This window comes from Colletes latitarsis, chromosome 12 (assembly GCF_051014445.1).
Source record: "Colletes latitarsis isolate SP2378_abdomen chromosome 12, iyColLati1, whole genome shotgun sequence".
In the NCBI taxonomy this organism is placed as follows: Eukaryota; Metazoa; Arthropoda; class Insecta; order Hymenoptera; family Colletidae; genus Colletes; species Colletes latitarsis.
The window spans coordinates 18082456-18093694 of NC_135145.1; the positions used below are offsets into that span (position 1 = coordinate 18082456).

General features: G+C 34.1%; 2 protein-coding genes across 13 annotated transcripts; both read left to right on the forward strand.

Moving 5' to 3' along the window:
- Positions 1 to 2162: 2162 nt before the first annotated feature.
- Positions 2163 to 7917, forward strand: LOC143349000 (monocyte to macrophage differentiation factor 2). Of its 8 annotated transcripts, none has more exons than XM_076779819.1 (6): positions 2436 to 2578; positions 2986 to 3139; positions 5797 to 5985; positions 6201 to 6446; positions 6529 to 6781; positions 6884 to 7917. In XM_076779819.1, exons 4-6 carry the CDS (start codon positions 6211 to 6213, stop codon positions 7136 to 7138), a joined length of 744 nt encoding a protein of 247 aa, XP_076635934.1. In that variant the 5' UTR covers positions 2436 to 2578; positions 2986 to 3139; positions 5797 to 5985; positions 6201 to 6210; the 3' UTR covers positions 7139 to 7917. The 8 variants fall into 8 exon arrangements, with proteins under 8 accessions (XP_076635931.1, XP_076635932.1, XP_076635934.1 ...); XM_076779820.1 differs by lacking the exon at positions 2436 to 2578 and adding an exon at positions 2585 to 2737; XM_076779816.1 differs by lacking the exons at positions 2986 to 3139; positions 5797 to 5985 and adding an exon at positions 2163 to 2356 and having other exon boundaries at positions 2440 to 2578; positions 6884 to 7916.
- A 913-nt stretch (positions 7918 to 8830) lies between these two features.
- Positions 8831 to 11211, forward strand: LOC143349032 (calcium and integrin-binding protein 1). 5 transcript variants are annotated; one of them, XM_076779884.1, is made up of 7 exons: positions 8831 to 9163; positions 9290 to 9367; positions 9465 to 9522; positions 9586 to 9620; positions 9767 to 10014; positions 10083 to 10281; positions 10379 to 11211. In XM_076779884.1, exons 3-7 carry the CDS (start codon positions 9472 to 9474, stop codon positions 10398 to 10400), a joined length of 555 nt encoding a protein of 184 aa, XP_076635999.1. In that variant the 5' UTR covers positions 8831 to 9163; positions 9290 to 9367; positions 9465 to 9471; the 3' UTR covers positions 10401 to 11211. The 5 variants fall into 5 exon arrangements, with proteins under 5 accessions (XP_076635999.1, XP_076635996.1, XP_076635998.1 ...); XM_076779881.1 differs by having other exon boundaries at positions 8831 to 9395; XM_076779883.1 differs by having other exon boundaries at positions 8831 to 9367; positions 9439 to 9522.
- Positions 11212 to 11239: the final 28 nt, after the last annotated feature.

Sequence of the window (11239 nt, forward strand, 5' to 3'; positions counted from 1 at the left end):
CCTCCCAGAGGCACTCTTCCCACTCAACCGCAGGCGCCTGGTTACCAGCGCCCGCGGCCCCGTGACATGGAACTAAGCCGCTGGCCGTCGGACTTTTTTTCTTTTTTTTTTTTAACGTAGGGAAATCCTCATGGACACCCCGAGGCCCTTAAGTAGAGGAGGACTCCTACCGGCTAAAACCCCACGGTGACCGTTCTCCGGCGCTGCGGCGGGGGACCGGGAACTTTAGTGAGACATCACAGAGTCCCCCGCCTTGCCTTGCCTGTCGAGGCCCATCCCGGGGGGAACGACAACGTGTCCCTCACCCCCTGATTTCTCCGCCCCGGACGCCAGGTCACCCGACGCCCGCGGCCCCGGGGCTGCCTTCGGTGCTCGGAGCCCTCGCACCGAGCACCTGCAGCCCCCAGGGGCGGCCCATCCCCCAGCCACCGACGTGGTGGCCGAAGGTGAAAGCTAACGGGCCGCCCCACCTCTTAGAGGTCCCTCAGGACCTCAGAGCTATTGGAGGGGCCAGGAGGCGAAGGTTGCCTCGCCCTGGCCTCCTCCGGGGTGGCCTCCTTCTGTGTCATGACTATCTCACAGAAAGAGGCCACGCCAGCCGTCGGACTTACCCGCGGCTAACTGGCCAACCGGCGGCCTCAGATAAAACCCGCGGCAAATATCCCATGCCTCAGTCCACTCACACACACATTTACACACGCAACACATTCATACCGGTGTTTGGTCCGTGGGAGTTTTCGCTTCAACCTCCGGGATGCCATGCGAGGATGCGGCCACCAGCCTTCTCAGGTTGATGACCTCATTCTCGCATCCCATCCCAGCGACTGCCCCTATTCGCCACCTGGGGACGCGCCACGTAGGGGTTCACGTCTCCTGCCGCCTGGACAACCAAACGGGTGCGTGGCGTGCAAATGACCCACGTAATTTACGACTCTCGTTCGTCGAAGCTGTTTTTGAGGAGATATTTTCCGGACCTGCGTAGCGAATGTTTTTAGTAAATTCTTTTCCTAAGTCTCTTAACAGCAAATAGAGACCGTTGTAAATTAGGGATTTCCGGAGAACACTCAAAGCGTTCCCATCGGAGTTTTGCCAAATGAGTCCAGCGCAGGTGGCTCGAATGAAATCCTGCGGTGAAACATAGAGCTCCTCCTCCATCACCTCGCCGTTCCAAAAACAAGCACAGCAAGGATGTAAGGAAAAGGCAGTGATTCGAAAAAACGAACAGCTCTGACTGAAAAGGCCCAACGCATAGGTTTGACCAATCAGGGTTGTTTCGAAATTTTACCAGTGTAAATGAAACAACGAGCTAGACGAAATATGTAACTGAGAATTGGAACTTCGAGCGAAGATTTCACCAGCCAAACAGAAAATAAGAATATTCTTGTCACCGCACATCACTGTATCTTATTGAATAACACATCTACCCACAAGTTTTTTCTAGAAACAGTAAGTAAATTGCGATTATTGCCGCATATGACGACGACCTCGTAAACCTTCCCTTTACGGATTAGAGCGAGAAAACATTATTCTCGTGTCATATCACGATCAAGTTCGCACGCATCATCCTTGTCAATGTGGAAGCGAAATTGCAGTTACCTTTTTCATACATAAGTATCGTGTAAATATGTGTATTTATATATCAGAGACATCGCATGTGCTCACGTGTCGTGACAATAATTTATTTTCATCCTTACGTTGCAGTTACAGTGCAAGCGTTTTCGTGAGAACAATTCCTTATTTATGGTTTTTGATTCCTGCAATTGCTTCTTGTAAATATTATTTTGCTTTATTAGTTATTATTGAATGCTATACATACTTTCTTATTTCCTAATAATGCAAAATAATATAAAAATGCCTGGTCAGTCGAAATTCGAAATTGTATACCGTTGATGCGTTCTCGGATTTTAGCTGTTCAAGAGCAAGAAGGAGAGACTCACATTTTTCTTCTTTCTCCACTCCTCGAAGTTATTCGAAATGCGACGCTCACTTCAGCCTATTCGGTAAGTCGAGGAAGAAAGTAAATGGGAGTCTTTCTCTTTCGACTCCCTCGAGACGGTCCGAAGTTCATTCGCGATCACTTCGGACAGCTTCGGAGAATCGACGAAGAGGGCGAGCGATAGTTTGTCTTTTTCGACTCTCCGAAACTCTACGAGCTCACATACACGCGATTTGGCATACTGTCGAAAGTGGAATGAGGAGTTCTCGGTGCACGCAGTGCGTGCCCTGTCTGACATCACTGCTGTCTATTAGTGTGAGTGAAGGGGCAGTTTCCTCATAACAGTATACTGACTGCTCGGAAGGGTCAAAGATTAATAAGTAAATTATGCAGAATGAAATATATTTGCGTAGAAGTCTTGTTAGTATCGATTTACTGTTCCATGTGAAATAGTTGATTGTATAAGACACGAGGTAAAATAATTATATTAATTAATATTTTAGTTCGATGCTTAAACTGATAGATACCTATTGACATTTAATGCGGTGAAACATTTGTTTCCGAAAACGTCATGGATACTTCTAGCCTTCAACTTATAGCGGCGCCAATAAAAAACGTTTTACAGATTCAACGCATCAAAGAGTAAGATATGACAGCTATTAGTAATTAACAAGTATTAATCTGCTCATATTTTATTGTACATTAACTTGCTCAACTTACTCGGTTGTCAAAATAATGATCGTTTAAATTAACATGTAATATTTTTGGAAACATTGATTGACAATATTTAATCTTTGCATGGTATGTATATATGTAGTTATAAATTGTTATTTATATTTTATTTCTTTATTTGTAAAGTGTTCTAACAAATAAAATTTTCAGTTTTTAATCTAGCATGTTATTCTGTATTATATTACCTTTGTACAGCTGTATGAAACCTTAAAAAATTAATTTCCTTACATAACTTAACAAACACAATACACTTGTTAAATTTCATTCTGTATGCTAGTAGATTTTAAATTTTGCATGTATTGGGTATTTTAATTCAGCGTATTTAAACGAAGCGCATCGTTATCTTGCTTGAAAATGGACAAACGCATAAAGTCATTGAACGGAATGTCCAAATTATACAGACACCAAATAATCAAATCTTTACAATATTTCAAAATACATGGAATGTTATCGTCGAACATAAACTAACAAGTAGGTATTATACGATTTGATACTATACTATTAATGAATTATTACACATACGCAGACACAGATAATGTAAGTAGGGGGGGCGGGGGGGTAAACAAGAAGAAATAAAAAGTGTAATGAAGCAGAGATAAGTAAGCTATAATGTGTAGTTGTGTGTGTTCGTGCTAAAGCAGTAGTTTTGCTAACAAACCATAATGCTTGTATAATTCATTAACTCTTTTACTTTAGACTGTGTAATTCTTATAAATCCTCCTGTCTCTGCTTATATAAATAGTAATACAATAACATACACAGATCGCATATTTTATAAATTGGAAAGTTTAGTTACCAAAAATAACAACTAGTAAGAATGACGAAAGCAATGTTGAAATATAATTTATTATTACCAAACTGCTGTCAAAAGTATTAATCAACTATCATTAGTTTAGCAGAAGAATTATGTTTACTATTTTAAAATGCAAAAATATAAATCGTTACATGGATTGCCGATTCACAATAATATATTATGTAAAAATTAAACACAATGCCAAGCATTCGCTGTTGTTGAAAAATTAATAATATATCTTTGAACAAAGAAGATTTTCATTTGTTCTATAACACTACGATGGAGTGTTATCAATGTTACGAGTCGATTCAAAAGTTATTGAGATTTATACTGTATTTTATTTAGCTGAGGTATTAGGGCAATTGAAGAGGTGTTTACTTAGTGGTTTTGCCCTAAATCTGTTCATTTTTTTATGGTCTCTTTTTAAAAAGGCTATGTTTCAGTATTTAAGAGACATTTACATTTCTTTTTTTTACAAAAAAGATTATAAATTTTAAGGAACTGTAGTATCCATGGAGTGGTACCGATGATTTTTTAGTATGTTTACTAAAAACTTTTATCTGAACAATAATTGTCGTTATTGTCGTTTGGCTTCAGTTCTTGAGATATTTGTGACTGACAGACGAGCATATATAACGGGTAGATAACAAGATTTAATTTAATCAATATCAATAATATACTCATCTTACCTAACTTATATGTATACAGGGTGTTCGGCTACCCCTGAGAAAAATTTTAATGGGACATTCTAGAGGCCAAAATAAAACGAAAATCAGGAATATCAATTTCTTGACTGAGGCTTCGTTAAAAAGTTACTAAAAAATTAAATTAAAAAATTTCAAATCATCCCGAAAAAATTATTTTTGGTTGTGGGGATCAATTACAATCATTTTTGGTGAATACACATACCCCTGAAATCCTATCCACTTTCTAGAAAAAAATTCAGTACGAGCGGAACTTTAAACGTTAATAACTTTTTAACGAAGCGTCCATCAACAAATTAGTATTCTTGATTTTCGTCTTATTTTGGCCTCTAGAATCTCCCATTAAAATTTTTCCCAGTTGTGGCTGAGTACCCTGTATAACGGGTTGATAACAAGATTTAATTTAATCAATATTAATAATATACTCATCTAACCTAACTTATATGTATATACATAGTATCGATGTAAAATATAGCCAAACCTAACCTAATCACTAACACTAATTATCGGGATATTGATTAAATTAACTAATTACTTTTTTGTAAAGAAAATATAAAAGCGCATTACTTTTTCACCCTCCACCAACTATATTTCATTATAAAGATCAGATACAGCCTTTTGTGAAAAATCTGAAAAAAATAAAACAGATTTAAGCAGACGTTTTTGGTTTATGGATTATAAAATTAAAAAACAAGAACATCATTAAATGCAAACAATATCTACCGTATCGTGTCACCTTCCTTTACATCGTTTCAAAAGAGTTGAACTTTAAATATTTTTCTTTTCAATAAAAACAAAAACAAATGCGATTTCACTGATGAAAAAATTTACGTCGTAAAAAATAAACATTAACGGACTGTTCAATTTTTCTGTCTTTAGCTTTTTTTTTATCTTCTACCAAATTCGAGATAGATGAGCGAAGTCACGAGTAAAAGTTAATTTAAGAACGAATTTGAAATTTTGATTTCCTAGATAGAAATAAGGACAGTAGTCTCAAAACTATACAATTTTGTAACCTTAATTTTTCTTGTTGCTAACAATAGTAGATACACATGTATAACTTAAATGGGCAAATTTAATGTCCTATCTTATGTGTTTGGAAAATATCTTTCCGCATATAATGCATATAGACCAGCCAAATAAAATAATAACAATATTTTGTACTACAAATAGTTTTACTAAAAATACAGTGTTCGGCCATTCCTGGGGAAAAATTTTAATGGGAGATTCTAGAGGCCAAAATAAGACGAAAATCAAGAATACCAATTTGTTGATTGAGGCTTCGTTAAAAAGTTATTAACACTTGCGCCTTTAGATAGGCAACCTGCGTACAGCTGCGTGCGCGCGACAGTGGTTCTCACTCAGCATGAGAAACTCTGCTTAGTGATATATCGACAGCCTCACAGTTTTGTTAGTGAGAACCACTATCATGCGCACGCAGCTGTTCGCAGGTTGCCGCCTCACAGGCGGAACTTTAAACGTTAATAACTTTTTAACGAAGCCTCAATCAACAAATTGATATTCTTGATTTTCGTCTTATTTTGGCCTCCAGAATCCTGCATTAAAATTTTTCCCACGGGTGACTGAACACCCTGTATAAAAATATTTTTACATAATAATTGTATATTTAGGTTACTAACAGTGTCAAAGACCTTTGCAGGGTTATTTAAAAATTAACGTTTGCAAACGAACAACCGATAACAAATAAGTTTATCTAGTTCTGAGAATGTCGACCTAAACTACGAATTTCTATAGTCCATAGTTAAAAATTGTTCAAAGTGATTACTTGGATAAAAATGACTCCACTATACTGCACTAGGGTTAGTTTCGATTACCGAAGTAGTCATTTGTTTCTATGTATAATAATGTTTCTTTATTTAGTAATAAATACATGTAATATGTATATATGTATACAGTAGTTTAAGTATTAATAGATTGTATTGTAGTGTATATTGTATTGTATTTGTTTTGCATCAATAAACAGAAATAATTGTTGGAAAGAGATGAATCGTATAAAGACATTACATTTTTACAGAATAAAATGGATGAATCCTCGGGCATGTACAAACGAGGCATATACGCCTACTTCTATAGAACACGTAGCAAATGTGGCTACTCATGGAATTTGGGTCGTACCGTCTGTCATAGGTGGTTTAGAACTTGTTCATCGTTCTACAACATGGAGACAATTAGTATCTGCTTACGTATACGGTACATCTTTGATCCTTGTTTTCGTGGTATCAACTTTTTTCCATAGTATGCATTACTATAATTATAACAGGTACTTATATATGTAGAAACATCGTTCTTCATTCGCATGGTAATAACAAGGAATGAAACGTTTACGTAGAGTTATATTACAGGCAACTTAAAGATGCGTTGCATCGTTTTGATCGTGCTATGATTTACATTTTTATCGCTGCTAGCTATTTTCCTTGGTTAAACATAGATCATTTCCCAGATGATGAATTACTCTGTGTAATGCGTTATGCTATTTGGATAATGGCAATATTGGGAATACTTTATCAACAAATTTTTCACGAACAATATAAAATGTTAGAGACACTTATTTATTTACTTATGGGAATTGGTCCCAGCATTGCGATTATTAATGTTGTAAGTACATAATTATAAATACTTCTAAAATAGTACCTTGTGCAATTACAGCGAAATTAATAATCACGAAAGGATTAAAAATGTGTATGTTAATGCTTACAGTACAATTATTACAATATCACTGAACTGAAAATGGGAGGACTTATTTACATTTTGGGACTGGTGTTTTTTAAATCTGATGGTCGCGTACCATGTGCACATGCAATTTGGCATCTATTTGTTGCCGCAGCAGCTGGGTTTCATTACTATGCTATATTAAATCATGTATTTCCAGCAGCTGGTTCTACAGATACTTTTATGCAACCAGACGTGGCATCTTTACATAAATTATTAAAATCTCGTATCGAGGAATTATGAAAATACTTGTTTTCCATATAAATTATAAATATTAGATATAAAATTCAAGATACTATTCCCATTCAAACATTCTAATCGAAGACTGTAATTAATTTTTTTGTACCTGAAACGTAAAGACAATTGCATCCACAAATTGTGGATATTTATCAAAATGTTACTAAAGGAACCGATACTAAAAGAACTATTACTCGGTTACCATTAACTAATAGTAATTAATACATTAGATAATGTTATAGATTGAAATTGAAATGACGAAGCAAAGATTGTGAATAATACTTAATTGTTATAACATTATAAGACAATTATTTTATGAGAAATATTAAATAATCTTTTTCTACAGTCTAAAGTCATTTGTAAAAATCTATATATTATTTCAAAGTATGAAATATATGATCCATGTAATATAATAACAAAGTAGCTAGCAAAATTGACTGATTTTATTAGAGTTTTAACAAAACATATTATTCTTCTAATTATGAGCATACTGTGCCAACACTTCTATCTATCTATATATATATGTATACATGTACAATTTCCATACTCCAGGAAAAAGAATATTAGTTTTGTTATTAGTTATTTTCTTAGCAAGATACATAAAATTTTGTAAAAAAATAGTATCTAAAACTAGGGTAACGGATGTTTATAGATCATTATAAAACATTAATAATATAGTAATCACAAAGAAAGTGAATAAAATACTGTATTATTTCTAGTATATTTTATAATGTAATAATTGAATATGACCTTTATGATGTAATAGATACACCTATTAAAATTGTAAATTAATAAAAAGAATGAGTAGCTTTAATATTCTACCTTAACCTTGAATCCATTTACTTTCTTGTTTAATGAAAAAAGTGAGATCACCTGAAGATTCTATAGATTCAAAAATTTTGTGAATCTTTGTTTAGAATTTGGAAAAGATTTCTAGGTAAAGTTTTAAAATTGAACTGTCGATCATTTTCGTTTGCAATAACGTAATTCTCTTTAGTGTATGTTCTACGAGATTTTACAATTGAATTTGAACAATTTCTCTAATTCGAAAATAATGTGGTATACAGGGTGTTCAATCACCCCTGGAAAAAATTTTAATGGGAGATTCTAGGGGCCAAAATAAGACGAAAATCAAGAATACCAATTTGTTGATCGAGGCTTCGTTAAAAAGTTATTAACGTTTTAAATTCCGCCTGTAGAATGGCAATTTGTGAACAGCTGCGTACGCATGATAGTGGTTCTCACTAACAAAACTGTGAGGCTGTCGATACGTCACTAAGTAGAGTTTCTCATGCTGACTGAGAACCGCTAACATGCGCACGCAGCTGTACGCAGGTTGCCTATCTAAAGGCGCAACTGTTAATAACTTTTTAACGAAGCCTCAATCAACAAATTGGTATTCTTGATTTTTGTCTTATTTTGGCTCATAGAATCTCCTATTAAAATTTCTTTCAGGGGTAGCTATAACACCCTGTATACATATGTCAAATCCTCAGACTGGTTATGACTCATAACTTGTGAGTACAGTAGTGTTCAACGCCTGGGGTTGTAACTTGCAACAGAGCGCAAGCGCGATCGAGCAGCGCTATACAGAGTCCAGGAGTGGGGCGATACGGGCACGTGAACCGAAATGGTGATTGGTTCTCGGCCTCGCTCGTGGGCCAGTCTCCTGGGAACTGTACTGCGTTATGGTACGTTAGGAGATAAGCGATACTTTTGTTTACATTGTACCAATAGTGAATTGTGTTGACATTATTACAGTCTCATTTTATTATCTGCCTGTTCCCCAAGCTCCCATTGTCAGATAATGACCTTTTAAATCAAACATATATTTTTCAAAAATGAAATGTCTTTTTTAAAATGTTTTGAATTATTATAAATAGAAATGAAAACGATATTAGATTCAATTGATTCGAATAGTCCACTCATTTTGCAAGTAACTTAAAACGACAAGGTCAAGTAAGGATAGTTTAGTCGGATAAAATGATACGAAGGAAGATGTGGTAGTACCATGGCGATACTCGTTTCATGGTAGATAACATTTAATTAATCGCGTACCATCTTCGCTTTAATTTACTTATATCGCATTTAACGAATAATCGATTACAAGTAATGGACAGAACAAGATGTAAATAATTGCATATTAGTTTATTACAGATAACATAAATTTATCTCGAGATGATAGATATTCTGTAAGTTTATTGATCCTTGCCGACTCGAAGAACGGTAAGCCGGGTAAGCGTGCTGCTTAGAATACTAGAAAGTTAGTATTTTTAGGGAATATGCATTATAATGTCATAAAATAGTTTAAAGATCGTAAATTAATTTAAAGGATAAAAATGGGAATAGGTAAAAGCCAATTTACCGAAGATGAACTGCAGGACTATCAGGCACGTTATAATCGTAATAAAGTATTTTATATAAATCTTATTTAATATCGCTTCATGTTGTAGGATTTAACGTATTTTACGAAAAAAGAAGTTTTGCAGTAAGTATATTTAAATAATTTTTTACATTAATTGTACGTAAATAGTATATCTTTTATATAAATATTAGGATAAAGAAAAATTCTTTTAAAGATACATTTCAGTATGAATTGCTGATTTATAGTTTTTAAATTCTCTTTTACGATAGTGCGCATAAAAAATTTAAAGCACTTGCTCCAGAAAAAGTTGGTCACAATAGAAACGCTAAACTTTCAATGTCTAAAATCTTACAATACCCTGAATTAAGAGTAAATCCTTTCGGAGATAGGATTTGCAAAGTTTTCAGTTCTAGTCAAGATGGGGATTGTACTTTTGAAGATTTCTTGGACATGATGTCTGTGTTTAGTAATGCAGCTCCAAAAGCTGTGAAGGCAGAACATGCTTTCAGAATATTTGGTAATATTTCGTACTGAATTTTTTTACAAACTGTATCCGTCAATTAATTAATGGTATGTTACATATAGATTTTGACGGCGACGACATGCTTGGCATCGGAGATTTAAAACAGGTTGTAGATAGACTCACTGCTTCTCAAAGATTAACAGAAACAGATATGCAACAAGTTTTACAGTGTATATTAGACGAAGCAGATCTAGATGACGATGGTGCGTTAAGTTTTGCAGAATTTGAACATATTATTGAAAAAAGCAACGATTTCTCTATGTAAGATTTGCAATAACTTTGTCGTGCTTCGTTTTGCTTTAATAGTGCAATGGAATTCTCTATTTACTTCTATTAACATGTTTATTGCTGTTTGCAGGAGTTTTCGTATACGTTTGTAAAACATAAGACATTGAATATTTAACATAAGACTGAATGCTACGTTATTGTTAAAACATTTTAATTTATTAGTAGGCCTAATCATTTTTACAAGAAGAAATATAAAATTACGAATTTATAAAATGTATGTTGACGTTTTTTTAAGGCCTATGGACAATCATCCGTCTTGTCAATTGTTGAGATTTCTTTTTCTCTTTAAACTTACCTATAATTTTACAAAGACAGTCCTTAACTTAAACTTAAATTTAAACCTAAACCACACAAACTAAATGGAAGTACATAAAAAAATCTGATAATCACAACTTGCAATTTGATTAGAATGTTTTTTGGATATGTCATTTATTATATATATACATATACATATACGTATTTACATATTTCAGATGTTTAGTTTTTTCGTCTTTGACATATGATTTTAATTTGATTTCGATATATGCATATGTATATATAGGCAATAATAACATAACCTACATTAGCCTCAGCTCTGCTAGTGCGTATATTGTTTACAAATTTTTTACAAACAAATAATTAACTTCGCTATTTCTAAAATAATGTATTAGGTAATACTATAAACATTTATAAGCGATGTATAAATTATTTGCAAATTTCTTATAAATAAATAATTGAGTTCGTGAATTTCCAAAACACATTTAAGTAATTTATAAGTAAAGAAACTGTTTACAAAAAATTATAAACAGTTACGTTGAAGTTAGAAAACTGTACAGCTTTTTCCTTAAATTGCCAAAGTACGTTATTTATTTATGAAGTGATTATAAATAATGTGTACACTGCTTACTATAAATGCAACTGTTAAAATTTAAACAGTGTGTCGAATGTTACG

Bases quoted from the DNA above. Each gene is read 5' to 3' on its own strand.
- LOC143349000 (XM_076779816.1), top strand. From the start codon at position 2,508: ATGGATACTTCTAGCCTTCAACTTATAGCGGCGCCAATAAAAAACGTT. The intron at 2,579-6,200 runs GTAAGATATGAC...ACATTTTTACAG, and splicing joins CAGATTCAACGCATCAAAGA to AATAAAATGGATGAATCCTC. The intron at 6,447-6,528 runs GTACTTATATAT...GTTATATTACAG, and splicing joins CATTACTATAATTATAACAG to GCAACTTAAAGATGCGTTGC.
- LOC143349032 (XM_076779881.1), top strand. From the start codon at position 9,472: ATGGGAATAGGTAAAAGCCAATTTACCGAAGATGAACTGCAGGACTAT. The intron at 10,015-10,082 runs GTAATATTTCGT...TGTTACATATAG, and splicing joins ACATGCTTTCAGAATATTTG to ATTTTGACGGCGACGACATG. The intron at 10,282-10,378 runs GTAAGATTTGCA...TGCTGTTTGCAG, and splicing joins AAAAGCAACGATTTCTCTAT to GAGTTTTCGTATACGTTTGT.